Source organism: Lutzomyia longipalpis, chromosome 3, assembly GCF_024334085.1.
Source record: "Lutzomyia longipalpis isolate SR_M1_2022 chromosome 3, ASM2433408v1".
NCBI classification, from domain to species: domain Eukaryota; kingdom Metazoa; phylum Arthropoda; class Insecta; order Diptera; family Psychodidae; genus Lutzomyia; species Lutzomyia longipalpis.
This window is the reverse complement of record NC_074709.1, coordinates 29,189,289-29,201,795: the sequence shown is the minus strand read 5'-3', so window position 1 is coordinate 29,201,795 and position 12,507 is coordinate 29,189,289. Positions and strand designations below refer to the sequence as shown.

At 35.6% G+C, this 12,507-nt stretch overlaps 1 protein-coding gene across 5 annotated transcripts in view; it reads right to left on the bottom strand.

The window, feature by feature from the left end:
• Nucleotides 1-12,507, bottom strand: part of LOC129793711 (band 7 protein AGAP004871) — a 32,610-nt gene that overhangs the window by 9,545 nt on the left and 10,558 nt on the right. For 2 of the 5 annotated variants that reach the window (XM_055833936.1, XM_055833937.1), the window contains exon 1: nucleotides 9,350-9,560. The exons of the other annotated variants lie outside the window; for them this stretch is intronic. In XM_055833936.1, the coding sequence (XP_055689911.1) occupies nucleotides 9,350-9,383 (34 nt within the window). In that variant the 5' untranslated portion in view covers nucleotides 9,384-9,560. Of the gene's footprint in view, nucleotides 1-9,349; nucleotides 9,561-12,507 lie in introns of those variants that run through there. 5 annotated transcript variants of the gene reach the window in all.

The window sequence follows — 12,507 nt, the reverse complement described above, 5'->3', positions numbered from 1 at the left end:
AAAAATGCATAAACACGAAATGCTTTTTTTTGCATATTAATCCAATTCAATATATCTTAAAAATTGTTGTAAAAATTATTTTACAATCAGTTGTAAGTACAATGTACAATAAATGAGGTGCATAGGTACTCACGTTTTTCTCACTTACTAAAGTTGTGTCACTCTCGTAGTATCTTCTCTTCTTGTTTATTACATGAGTCTGAAGAGTATAGCCGAGTATGACATTATGAGGTAGAGAGAAAGAGATCTGTTCCAACATCTTGTGTGAGTGAGTAGTAAAATGCAGGTCTTTACATTATGTAATTACTATTGCATTCAATCGACCTGAACTATTGTATAAAATGAAATTCAATATTCTAAGGATTTTATATCAATGTAATGTGCGGAATAATTTTTACGTCACAACACTAATATTAAAAAAAATCGTTTATTAAAATTAAACACATTTTATTATTTAACGAATTTTGCTTTTAATAATATTATGCACATAATATTACTCTCAACCTAATTTAAATTATTAAATTTTTCAAAAAAAAAATAGAATATTAATCCTACTATTAAGTAGGTAACAATTTTTATTTATTAAAATAGCAAAATTTTGTTATAAAATTCTCGAAATTGTCTATTATCAACTTTTGCGAGCAGTGCGCAAAGTGCTTTGGTACGTTGGAAGTGCACACGCAGCTGATGAAGGCTCTGATTGGCTGCGCGCGCATATCATGTGACACTGCTGGAACAACTCTCTTTCTCTTGCATTTCACCGACCAGCATTTCATTCTCTAAATTTTTTATGCAAAAATTTAATAATTTTTTTTTACAAGGCTTGTATGTAGTTATACCTACTTGTATAATTATATGGTATGCATTTGATTTTATTTGAAAAACTAGGAAAAATCAAGAGCGTTATGTTTTTGGGTATCATTCGCTTTCACTCATCCTTTCATGATTATACCATTTTCTTTCCTTTTCTGTCACACGACATTGCTGTCGTATGACTACTCGCTCGGACTTGTGAATTTCGGATTTATTGTCCTATTCTTCACATTTTCCGCCTTTTTGAACAAATTTTCTATTTTTTTATGCACCAACATGTTTTTATTTCCACAAGAAAACAGAAGTGGAAAACTCAGAGTTTATTTACGCATTTTTCACTTTTCATGAGAAAGAAAAATATCCCCAAATATTCAAAAAAAAAAAAAAAAGAATTATGGAAAAAATGCTTATTTTGGCGGCAAATGTGATAAGGATCAAAGATCTGAAGTTCACAAGTCGGAGTGAGACAGCATGAAATAAAAAAATGTCGTAAATATGTGACAAAAAAGAGGGAAATAAGATATATGTATGTACATAAGACACATAAAACAAAAAGAGAAGGAATGATATGTGAAAATCTTGCTATCTCTTCTGCGTTCACTTGCGATCTTGCGATCACTCCATACATTTCTTGCGATCTTGCGTTCACTTGCGATCACTCCATACATTTTTGCGATCACACTTGCGATCTTGCGATCACTCCATACATTTTTGCGCTCACACTTGCGATCTTGCGATCACTCCATACATTTTTGCGGTCACACTTGCGATCTTGCGATCACTCCATATAAAGATCGCAAATCTTGCGTTCATGGTTCACCTTAGGCCATAGTTATTGCCCCCCTGGTTTTCTCCTTGATGGAACAACGAGGGATTTTTCACAGCTATTTTCCCACGACGAATGATGAAATGTTGTCAATTGAATAAAATTGTTTCTCCGTATTTTCTTTATATGAAAAGTTTCATTTTTAGAGGGGTGGTTTTAGTGGGAAAAATTCTGTTATATTCCTTTTATTTTTTGGGATATCTCTGATGGGGGAGCTTTTTGAGCTTTTCACAAAAGTCGTTGGGTTTTATTTAGAATTCTTTTTGGGAAGTTTTGTAAAGTTTGAAATGTCTTTTTTCTCAAGATCTAATGAATTAGAAGAAATCTTAATTTTATTTAACAACTTGCAAGATTTTCCTCCATCTACGGAACCGTAACGAAATGAAACGTTAAAAGAGAAAAGTCATAACGTAAAAGTTTTCCCAAAGAAATTCCTCTCAGCTGGTTGATTCTTAACTTTCTCTCACCAGGAACTTATAAATCCTTTTTTCTGTTTTTTTTTTGGCAAACTTTTCACGTGAGAAGTCTGGGCGGGGGTGTATGACCTATTATCGTGTCCGTACAATGATCTCTGCGTGGCATGAAACCAACCACTTGATGGACATTCGGTGTGAGGATGAGATTCAATTTGGCAATTCCATTCGTGCTACTGAATTATTCATTTCTTCTTCTGTGCGTTCGAACCCATTACCCAATAATATTCGCCCTACCTCTAAATGGAGTGGGGGGGGAGGGATTGAGCTGATTTTCCTGCCACAATGCGTGACCCATCAGACACACACACAATTTTGGTGAAGAATCCCTTCGAAATGTTTATATTTTGGTCACCTCATTTCCTTCTTTTTTTTTCGTTATTTGGACAGTAAAAGAATCGGGGCCACGCGGTGTGTCCTCAATTTCACAAAATGTCGATGACACGCAAAGGAGGGGTGGACACTGCGAGAGCTTTTCGAGAGACATCGAGCAGCTCATTGGGGGGACAATTGATGAGGCAATGGAGACAATTTGAGTCTCCTCATCTATTCATCTCAATTCCCTTTTGTCATGTTGTCTGCCCCAAAGCGAATATCCTCCACAAAATACCTCCCCTATATCATGTTAAATGGCATATACTCCATCACTGAACCACTCTTTGTGTGTCCTGATTTGTTCCCAGAATCCTGTTGCATTCGACATTTTGTATTCACTTCCGCTGGATGATTTTTATTCTTTGCTTTCAGAGTGATTTTGATGGATTTTTACATTTAAATTGAATTTTTTTTCAGCTTCATTTGCTTTTCAGACTGTGAGCTCTCTCGACGGGTGAGGGGGTGTGGTTTAAAATATTTTTATAAACATCAAAAGAGGCAATTTTTCCGGCATTCCTCTCCCCATCATGTAAAAAAAATGGGAGCATCCCAGTGGGAAATATTTTTCGTATTTTTCGCATTTATCGCCACGGGGGAGGTTTGTTTGTTGAAATAATGAGTGACATGAGAAAGGATATTAATTCCTCAGCAAGACGAGTCCGGCAATGGTGTGAGGAAATAATTAAGTTTTAGGCAGTTACTTTGAGGAGGAGGGAGGTGTCCTTAGAGCCCTGCAGGAGGCTCAAAATGTTATTTATTTGACCGAAAATTAACAGAGTTTGAGGACTTTCTTCTATGAAAACTTTGAGAGCTTTTTGAGCTTTCTTTTTCCACAAAAAAGTACTTAATTTATCCTTAATCTCATTATCCTTTCAGAGAGAGAGGAAGAGTATTTTATATAAATTAATTCAAGTACAAACTAATGCACTTTCCGCTTGGAAAATCTTCTTATCCTTCGCCATAAGATCCTGTGGGAATATTCTTTGACACGATACCATCTGTTCAATTCCTTGAATTTAATTCTAGCACCACCCTCAAGACGTTTTTCACGGGAAATGGAAGGAAAATCTCGGGGGAAACTTAATCAAATGTAAAAGGATAATATTGTATTGCTCTCAAGTAAATTTCCACTGAGAATTTCCTTCAAATTACAAACCCTCAATTTTATTTAATTAGCCTCAATTTTCAAACAAAAATTTACACTTAATTCTTTTTCGTGGAAATTCAAATTTTCCACTGCAATTGAGTGAGAGAGAAAAATCAATTTTTATTAATCTAAAAATATATCGGCTCGTAATTGCCACTCAATGTGGGAATTTTTGTCCCTAATCGATGTCAATCAACAACTCCCCGCGCATTTTCAATAATACAATTTCTTCGTGACAGTAATCCATTGAATTTTTTCCCTACACATGTGCGCCTCGGAAAAAAGAAATTTTCCCACCGCAAGTGCATTAAATTTTTTTTTTTGAGAATTTAATTAATCTGCAAAAAAGCTCATCAACAACTAACGAGCACCATCAATCAATTTGCTTTATTTTTGTCACAGAAAAGCCCCTTAAAAGCTTTCTATGGATGCCAAAAAAGCACCCGAAAAAACTCTGGGGAACGAATAGAGTTTAACAATCAATTTAATACAACCCTCGAGGGGTTTTTCATGTGAATTTCACCTCCCCAAGCACCACAAAAACAACCCTTAAAAAGTTTTAATAGAAAAAAAGAGTTACAGAGTGTAAAAAGCTCTCGTTTTTTCCTGCCATTTTTCACTTTTCTTCTACCTTTTTCACCCCAAAGAATTTCTCAGAAAAATAAAATATTTAATTAAAAGTATATGTGCTACGCAAGTAGAGATGAAAAGCAACTGCCCGAAACATTTTTCAAATGACCCACCCCCCGTGCAAAATGTGGACCTAACCTGGGGGAAAAAGCTTCAATAGATGAACTTTCTCATCATCCAGGTAAATTGTTTTCATCTCTGTTTCATTCTATCCCGAAGAAGAAAGAAAAAGGGGTTAAAAATGGAGAAAGAGCTTTACACTTTACCCTGTTAGGGAGGGAGCAAATAATGAAATGAATAGAAATGTGGTTTCCTTTTCTCTAAGCTGAATGTGGAAAGTTTCTAGGTTGTTGGAGAATACAATGTTGTGCTCTCCATTGAATGAAATAATTAATTTAAAATTTAGCAAATTTAAAGTTTAGCAATTTGAAAGTAATTTGTTAGAAGGAATGGATTTATCCTTGGAAAATAAGGGATGAAGTATGGGAATAAGAGGAGTTTTCTATGGAATAGCTTTTACTTGTTCCTAAGAAGAAGACTTTACAAAAAATACAAGTAATGATAAAAGCTCTCTTTCTGATTTTTTCCATACAAACGTAGGAAAATCTGGGAAAAGCTTCTGACAAATATTACAAGCGGAACTTTACTTAAACTTTATCAATATATTTTTTTTTTATTTCACTGAAAAAATCATAAAACATTTTCTTAATTCTTTTCATTAAAAGCTTTTAAATTAATTTATTTATCAGTTAATCTTTTAAGGAAAATTCTTTCTTCATTGAAAGCCTTTCAAATAAATTCATATTTCATTCGCAGAAAAATTCCATTCCCACACAAAAAGCCAAAAAAAGGTCAGAAAAATTCTTTCCAGGAGAGGAAAATTTTGTGCGTCGTTTTAAAGACAAAATTCCCTTCTAAATTCCTTTCTTATCATCCGATCGACTTTTTCTTCACACGCTGTCTCTCTCGTCCTTAAAATATGGTGAGCCTAAGTCGGAGCTTTCAGCATCTCAATATCCCCTTGCAAATAAACCCGGTATTTGCCTTGATAAGAAATCCATTAGAGAAAATTGAAAATTCCCCAGGAAAGCTCCTCTGTGGGATTTTCTTACACGCATTGGGGAAGCTTTATTCATGCTCCGACAAACTTAAACTGTGATCGATCATGATGAAAATTATTCAGCCCCCTCCCTCATTCCGCAGCTTTAAAACTTCCGCATAACTTCTTAATGTTTTGGTGGTTTTCGCAGAGCAAAACCGCCTAGATAATAAAGGGATTCCCTTCTTGTGGGGGTACCCTGCCGCATAAAAAGGGCAAAGCTCCTAAATGTATATTAGAGGGTGCAAAGTGTGTGTATAGCACCCAACTTGTTCCTACCACAAAATACACGCGAAGGGTTTAAAGAGATTCCCCCCTGTCGCGTCGAGACGAAGAGAACTTGCCTCGGTAACGAGACTTTGATGTTATTCAAACTGATATACCTTTTTGGTGGATTTATCATGCAGACTCCAACCTTTTTCCTTTCTTTTTCAAAACGACATCAAAAGTGAATTTATCAGCGTGAAGAAATCGCGTTCAGTGTGTTAGTTTACCTCACCCACCCCCACGCGTAAGCTTCCACGCAAGTTGAGAGCTTTTTGCCATCTCTTCCCTTATTTTCTGGTGAATCCCCATGTGAAGAAGGTAAATCAGCTCTGCCTGAAGGAGCTTGTCGCTGAAGTGAATTCTTTCTATTTAATGTGACTTTTCATTGATTTTTTTTCCTTTTTTCCCTTCCATTTCTTTCCGGGAAAATTGTTTGGGGATTGAAATCGTTGGTTGGGAATAATCTTGTGAAATTTATAGAGAGCTTATTGCAATATAGCGTTCTCTGGGGAACTTTTACTTCGTTTCTGCCTAATTTAAATAGAAGAGGGAAATAAAATTTATTGTACAGCTACGATTTTTTTCACAGGGTACTTCAAGGAGAAGATTTATATCTTGAGAAAAAGATTAAAAGAAAATTTAGTGAAATGCGAGAGCAAAGATTTTGAATGAATGATTATTTGGCCTCTGGAGGAAGCTTTTTTGAAAATTTGACTTCAGAGAACCTGTTAATTTTTAAGTTTTATGCTTTTTAAAAATTAGATTAGAAAGTTTGGGCAAAGAATTTTATCTAAAGACTTCAGGGAAAACTTTAGAACAAAATAAAATAAAAGTTTTAATTTTTCCTAAAGAAAATTCAAAAGTTTCTATTGATTAATTTTCCATAAAATTCAAAAGCTTCAAAATAAAAGTTTCAAAGGAAAAATATAAATTAATTCAAAGGCCTGACTACAAAATTAACTAAATAATTCAACAGCCTAAGAAAAAAAATTAATCAAAAGCTTCAATCAAAGTAGAAACTAATGAGAGTTTAACAAGAAAAAAAAAATAATTGCCCAAAACTTCAAACCACAAAACGAGCCTAATTCAAAAAGCTTTAATTGCTTTGAAAGGAATCCTTTTGTATCTTCAAAAAATTATTGTAGGTAATACAAATTGATGGAAATTAACCTTTTCATCAATTATCCGCCCAAACGGTGGACTTTATACCCGCATCAGAGGAATGGAAAATGACGGGACTCACTATGAATGCTTTTCAACGGACATGGCATTTTCCCAGCTGAATTAATCCAATTAAAATGTCTTCAATCAAATGTTTCGATATAACCTCTGCAAAAGCTCCTGCGCTAGCACACTAAATCAATTACTTGTCAACCCCGCATACACGCGGAAAATCCATTTGATCGCCCACAAATTGCCGCACGTCACCAAAAGTATATTAATAAAAAGCATTTTCCAAGATAATCCCTAATTGGTCTTTTTTGCAATTAATCCAACAGCAACAAAAAAGTGCGTTGGTGGCTGAAATAGATCCTCCTCAATCACCATCTTCCCCCCTCTAAAAGCTCCCATTGTTTTGGTCAAACGACGAGGGTGGTTTCTTGGGAAATTACAGGAGGGTGGAAGAAATGAGAAAATTGATTTTTAATATTTTTCTCACACCCTCCATTTTTCCTGCCGAAGAAATGCCATTTCCTTTTTCTTTCTCGTATTGTTACACCCTCAATTTGCCCCCCATACGATTGCTTCCCATTTTTGTTCCTTTTATCGCACAACAACAAACGTTTCTGATGATCTTGACCTTTTGTACGGGAGGGTGGCTACACAGGGAAAAGTTCACCAAAGAGCTTTCGCCCCTCTGTTAACCCCAATTTCGTTGTGAAAATTGCCTCAACAAAAGTCTCTCTTTTCGCTCCAACAAATGAAACTTGATCATTAAGATGGGGGCGGAGGTGGAAGTGCATTAAAATAATTTCATGGGGATGCCTCGTATTAAATTTTCTTCACGATGGGGAGGCAATTTCCTCGTCATTTAGTTGCGAGGGAAAGCTGAGCTTTGGGAAGTTTTTAGATGAAAGCGGAGCAATGAACATTCAACATCTTGAAGATGTTGCTGAAGAGAGAAGGAATTTATCCAACGAATATTTACTAATTCAGTCCGAATGCCTCATTAGGTATTCAATGGCTTATAGAGCTTTCAAATATACCTACAATACACACAATAAAATCAGCAAAGTGAGCATTTTCCTTTCCCAAAATAAATTCCCTCGCGTTGAAATTTATTTTGGTGGAAAATTCTCAAGGAAATTGCCCCGAAAGCTCGTCAGCTTTAACTTTAATTGGTTCGTTTTCTCACCCGAAATTCCGGTACATCGATTGATTTCCCGTCAAATAGCCCTCCATCCCTCATTCTCTTCACGTTTTTTTGTGTGAGAAAAGAAACTAAATTTCCCTATTGAGCTCCACACAGGGAGGATGCCAAAGTACTTCAACAATACGTCTCAAAAAGCTCCAGAGAAGAAAAAGCATGAAAACACACCCCGATGGTATCAGAGAGATGGGTTTGTCATAAAGGCAAATGATTACCCATCACGCAAATCTCTCTTTTGTGCCGTCTCTGACCCATCCCTCGAGCGGCTAGCTGCATGAAAAGGGGGGTATTGCAGACAGTAAATTGTTATTCAATAAATCAATTAATATTTAATGGGACGTCGCTCAAATGGGCAGCTTATTGGATACACACATGTATTTGAACTATATTTGCTCCACTACAAAATTTATCTTTATTATGTACATACATAGAGGGTTAGGGGTGGAAAAACTCAAACAGAAAATGCAGAGAAAAAAATAAGTTTTTGTGTAAATATTTAGAGGTAATAGCTAAAATAGGTTGAAAGCTTTTGAAGCTTTCAAATATTTAATTTAGGAAAAAAGGAATGACGAATATTTAAATTATTTGACAGAATAATTCATTTAATATTTAACGAAAGATAAGAAATTTAACCAACAAGAAGACTAAAAAAAATTTGGCTCAATACAAAAATATTTAGTTAAAAAAAAACAGAATAAAAGTTCAAAGTTTATCTCAAAAATATCTTAAAATAATAAGAAATTAAACAGCTTTCGACATCAACCAAAATTAAACAATAAAACTCCCATAAAGAGCATTTATCAGCCCCCTGCTGTGCATTGACTTTGAGTATATCCTTGAACAAAAAGTCAATCACGCGTCTTTTTCCGGCAATAAATTTAAACGTAGAAAAAGAAGCCAAACGGACTAAGGAGATTTCCCTCAATATCGAAGAAAAGCTCATGCGGAAAAAAATTGCCCAATCAATATTTCATTCAGGAGGCACAGAAAGAAGAACAAAAAAAACACGCAGAAAGAACAAAAGCCTTCAACCAGGGTACATAATGAAATATTTAAATGGTTGAATGGCAAATTATTTTCCTCGCTCTGCGAATTGGCGGGAAATGATGGAAAATCTCTGCTAAATCCGCAAAATTGCTTACGGGAGGTTTTTCCTTGGAGTGTGCTAGAGAAAATTCCACAAGATCGACAGCGGTTTGATGGAGGTGCTCCACCCATCCATCATACGCACAACTCTAGTCACAAGTGGGCATAACGGATGGAATATTTCGTGCGTGAAAGCCTCTAATTGGGAATGATTTTTTTTTCTTGTGTGCAAAAGAACTCATGGAAAAAATTGTCCTCATACCCTCAACAATGCTATTCCTCTCGTCTGGCATCATACGAAGAGCTTTTCCTCCTTTTCCTGAGAGTTTTCCACGAAAAATAAATCCTTTCTGCCCGTTAAAGAAGCACAAAGTAATTCAAAAAATTCACCCTCACACCGCACGTGATGCCATTTTGCTTTACAATCGCCCGTATTTCGTGTGTGGTATTTGGTGGACAATCCGTTGGGTACTGTTGCCAAAGGGGTTCAGTCCACTGCACGTGGGGGTAGAGCGAGAGAGAGAGGCACATTGGAAAAAAAGCTTTGGCATTCAATGCGTTGCGCTGGCGCCCGGGAAAGCCCCAACAAATCATGCTAATGCGGGGAACACGTTTACATTCACCCACAACAAACGAGGAGGACACAATCAAAGTTTCAGGATGAGGGAATTATTAAAAAGGAATCATAAAGTATAAATTTCATGGGGAACATTGCAAAAGTTTCAAAAATTTCATACAAATACTTATTTTATTAATGGAAAGTTATTTTGTGGAGCTTTCGATCATGATTGATTTTTTAAGGATTTTTTTTAAATATTTCAAAAATGTAATTTAATAAAATAATCTTTCATTGAATATTGTGTCAAATTAACAGCTGTCAAAAGGTGAGAACTGTCAAAAATTTAAATTCTATTAAAATCTTCAGAGAAATTAATTAAAATTCGTAAATTTTACTACAAATTACCATAAAAAATTAATTTAAATTTAAAAGAAAATATTTTTTAAAAATCTCTCAAGCTTTCAAACATCTGTCAAATCTATTTCTTTCGGAAACATTTCATAAAAAATTTCACAGGTGCTTGAAAAATTGATCACACAATAGAAAAGTAATAATTTTCATTGAATTTCATCCCATTTCTCATATCATGATTCCTTTATTGTAACATTTTACGTACCTACATTTCCTTTTATCCCACCCAAATGTACAATTCGACGTATATAACATTTTTTCTCATCATCCCCCACCCTCCCCGGCATTGGGGCTTCCCCCGCTTTCGCATCTCGTAATCATCATTAAATGTGTTCATGTTGTTATTTTATGTGGTGGGTACAACACCAAACAAGGCTATGTGAGTATCACATAGGGGAGGGTATGTTGGAGCTTTTCCACCCACCACAATCAAAAGCTTCGCTCTCCCCCTCAATATATAAAGAAGTACCGTACAATGTGTGTACGTCGTAAAAATATTGTGTGTGGAATTTGAAACTCAATATTTGTTTAGGATATAGGAAGAAAATACTTTTTTTTTCGGGAGGAAAGTCACGCCCGATAATTCCTTTTCACTCCAACGTTCACTTCCCTTATCCTTGTTCCCTGCTGTGGGGCTCGGTGTTCCTGATTGAGGAAAGCTCTATGGGGGGTCTTTGTACACTGTTGCAGCCAATTAAAATAATGCCATTGTACGCTTGTTTTGTATGAATGATTAGCAATGTTAGCCACGCAGTTGAAAATCGATTTTGAACACAGCAAAATGGACAAAATGGGAATATATTGTTGTTGTTTAACCCCAACATGTGAATTGGAAATTTGTGTCAACATTGTTACGGGGGGAAGAATTGTATATTGGGTCCCATTCTGTGTGTTATGATGAGGAAATTGATTGACCTGCAAGCCCACAGAATTATTCAAAATTAAATCATAAATGAAATTATGGCCTCAAATCGAATTTCTCATTCAATCTATTTGCACTTAAAGTTTAGCAAAAAGCTCATTTTAAACTGTGAAAAAATTTGTTTAAAAATACCCTTAAAAACCTTCAGAATAAAGCTTATTTTCCCATAAATAATATCCCCTTGCTTTCCCTTGGAGGAAATTGAAATTTTTCCCAACTATTCAAAGGCTTCAAAATTAATGGATATACATTGTATATAAAAAATTATGTATTTCCGATAAAATATTTCTTTTTTTATTCACAATGTAGATTGGTACCTCAATAAATTTCCCGATAAAACTGATTGACGAGCTGAAATATCCCCTGTGTGCAATATATCTCCCTCTGTTGTGAAGCTCTTTATCAATAAATTTTATTATGAGATTGGAAAAATCATTGACATGCTTCTTTGTCAGCAAAAATGGAATTTTTCCCATTTTATTCAACAAATTTTCAACAAATGGCTTGTGCTTTTAGCAAAAAGCTTTCTAAAGGCAAAAGGGAGGTATATTGTAACATCAAAAGCTCTCCGTAGAGTATTGAATTACCCAAACACAAAAAGTGCATCAAAATGGAGCAAATGGGAGCTTCTAAAAAGGTTCAAAAATTCAATTTTGAATATCCCCCTTATGCATGAAATTCTAGCTTAATAATTCACTCTGTAGCTCTCCGTAAAAGCTCTTCATCCCTTTGGAATTTTCACGGAAATCAAACATGAGCAATTATGCTGTGAAAACCGACTACGCGGTACAAAAAAGCTCTCGTCTTGGCTCTCGAACAGGAAGTGTAAATATTTGTGCTTTCTGGGTGGAGAAAGCTCATCTGTCTGGTAAATTGGTGGGATAATTGAAAAAGCCCCACACGGAGGAGGGGTTCAAACGGGACGACGTGCTTCAAAAGAAAAACAAAAAGGTCCTTATATTTTCCCTTAAAATTCACAGAGAGTGAGTGAAAATAACCCAATACGAAGGGCAAAAAGTCGAAGAAGGAATACACAAAAAATAAAGAGGAACCACTCGAGAGAGTACATCATGAGAAACCTAAATAAACACCACTCATAAACACTTTTGCGCCACTCTGGGACGAATTGAAATGGGAGGCAAAACAATTTATTATTTATTAAGCGGATGACGCGCTGGGGGGTGGTGGGTGGATGGGTGCTCTTGATATACCCTGACGTTGGGGAGTCAACCGGGGAAATCCGCGTGAGATTTTGAATTATTTTCAATTACTCTTTCGGAAGCAAAAGCAAAAGAGTCTTTCCTTTGGATTGATTAAATTTTCCACAGAAGCCCCTCAAGTACCACGCGCCCCATCCTCCTTTTGCGGAGCGAGGGAGCTTTTGGATTCCACTTGAAGCTCATCGTGCTATGTCTGTGCTATAGAGGACATTAAATGAATTATTCATCCCATAATGACAACATTGCTCATTTCCCAGCAAACAATTTTATTCTGCAAAAAGATGAATTTCTTTTATATAAAATTATGG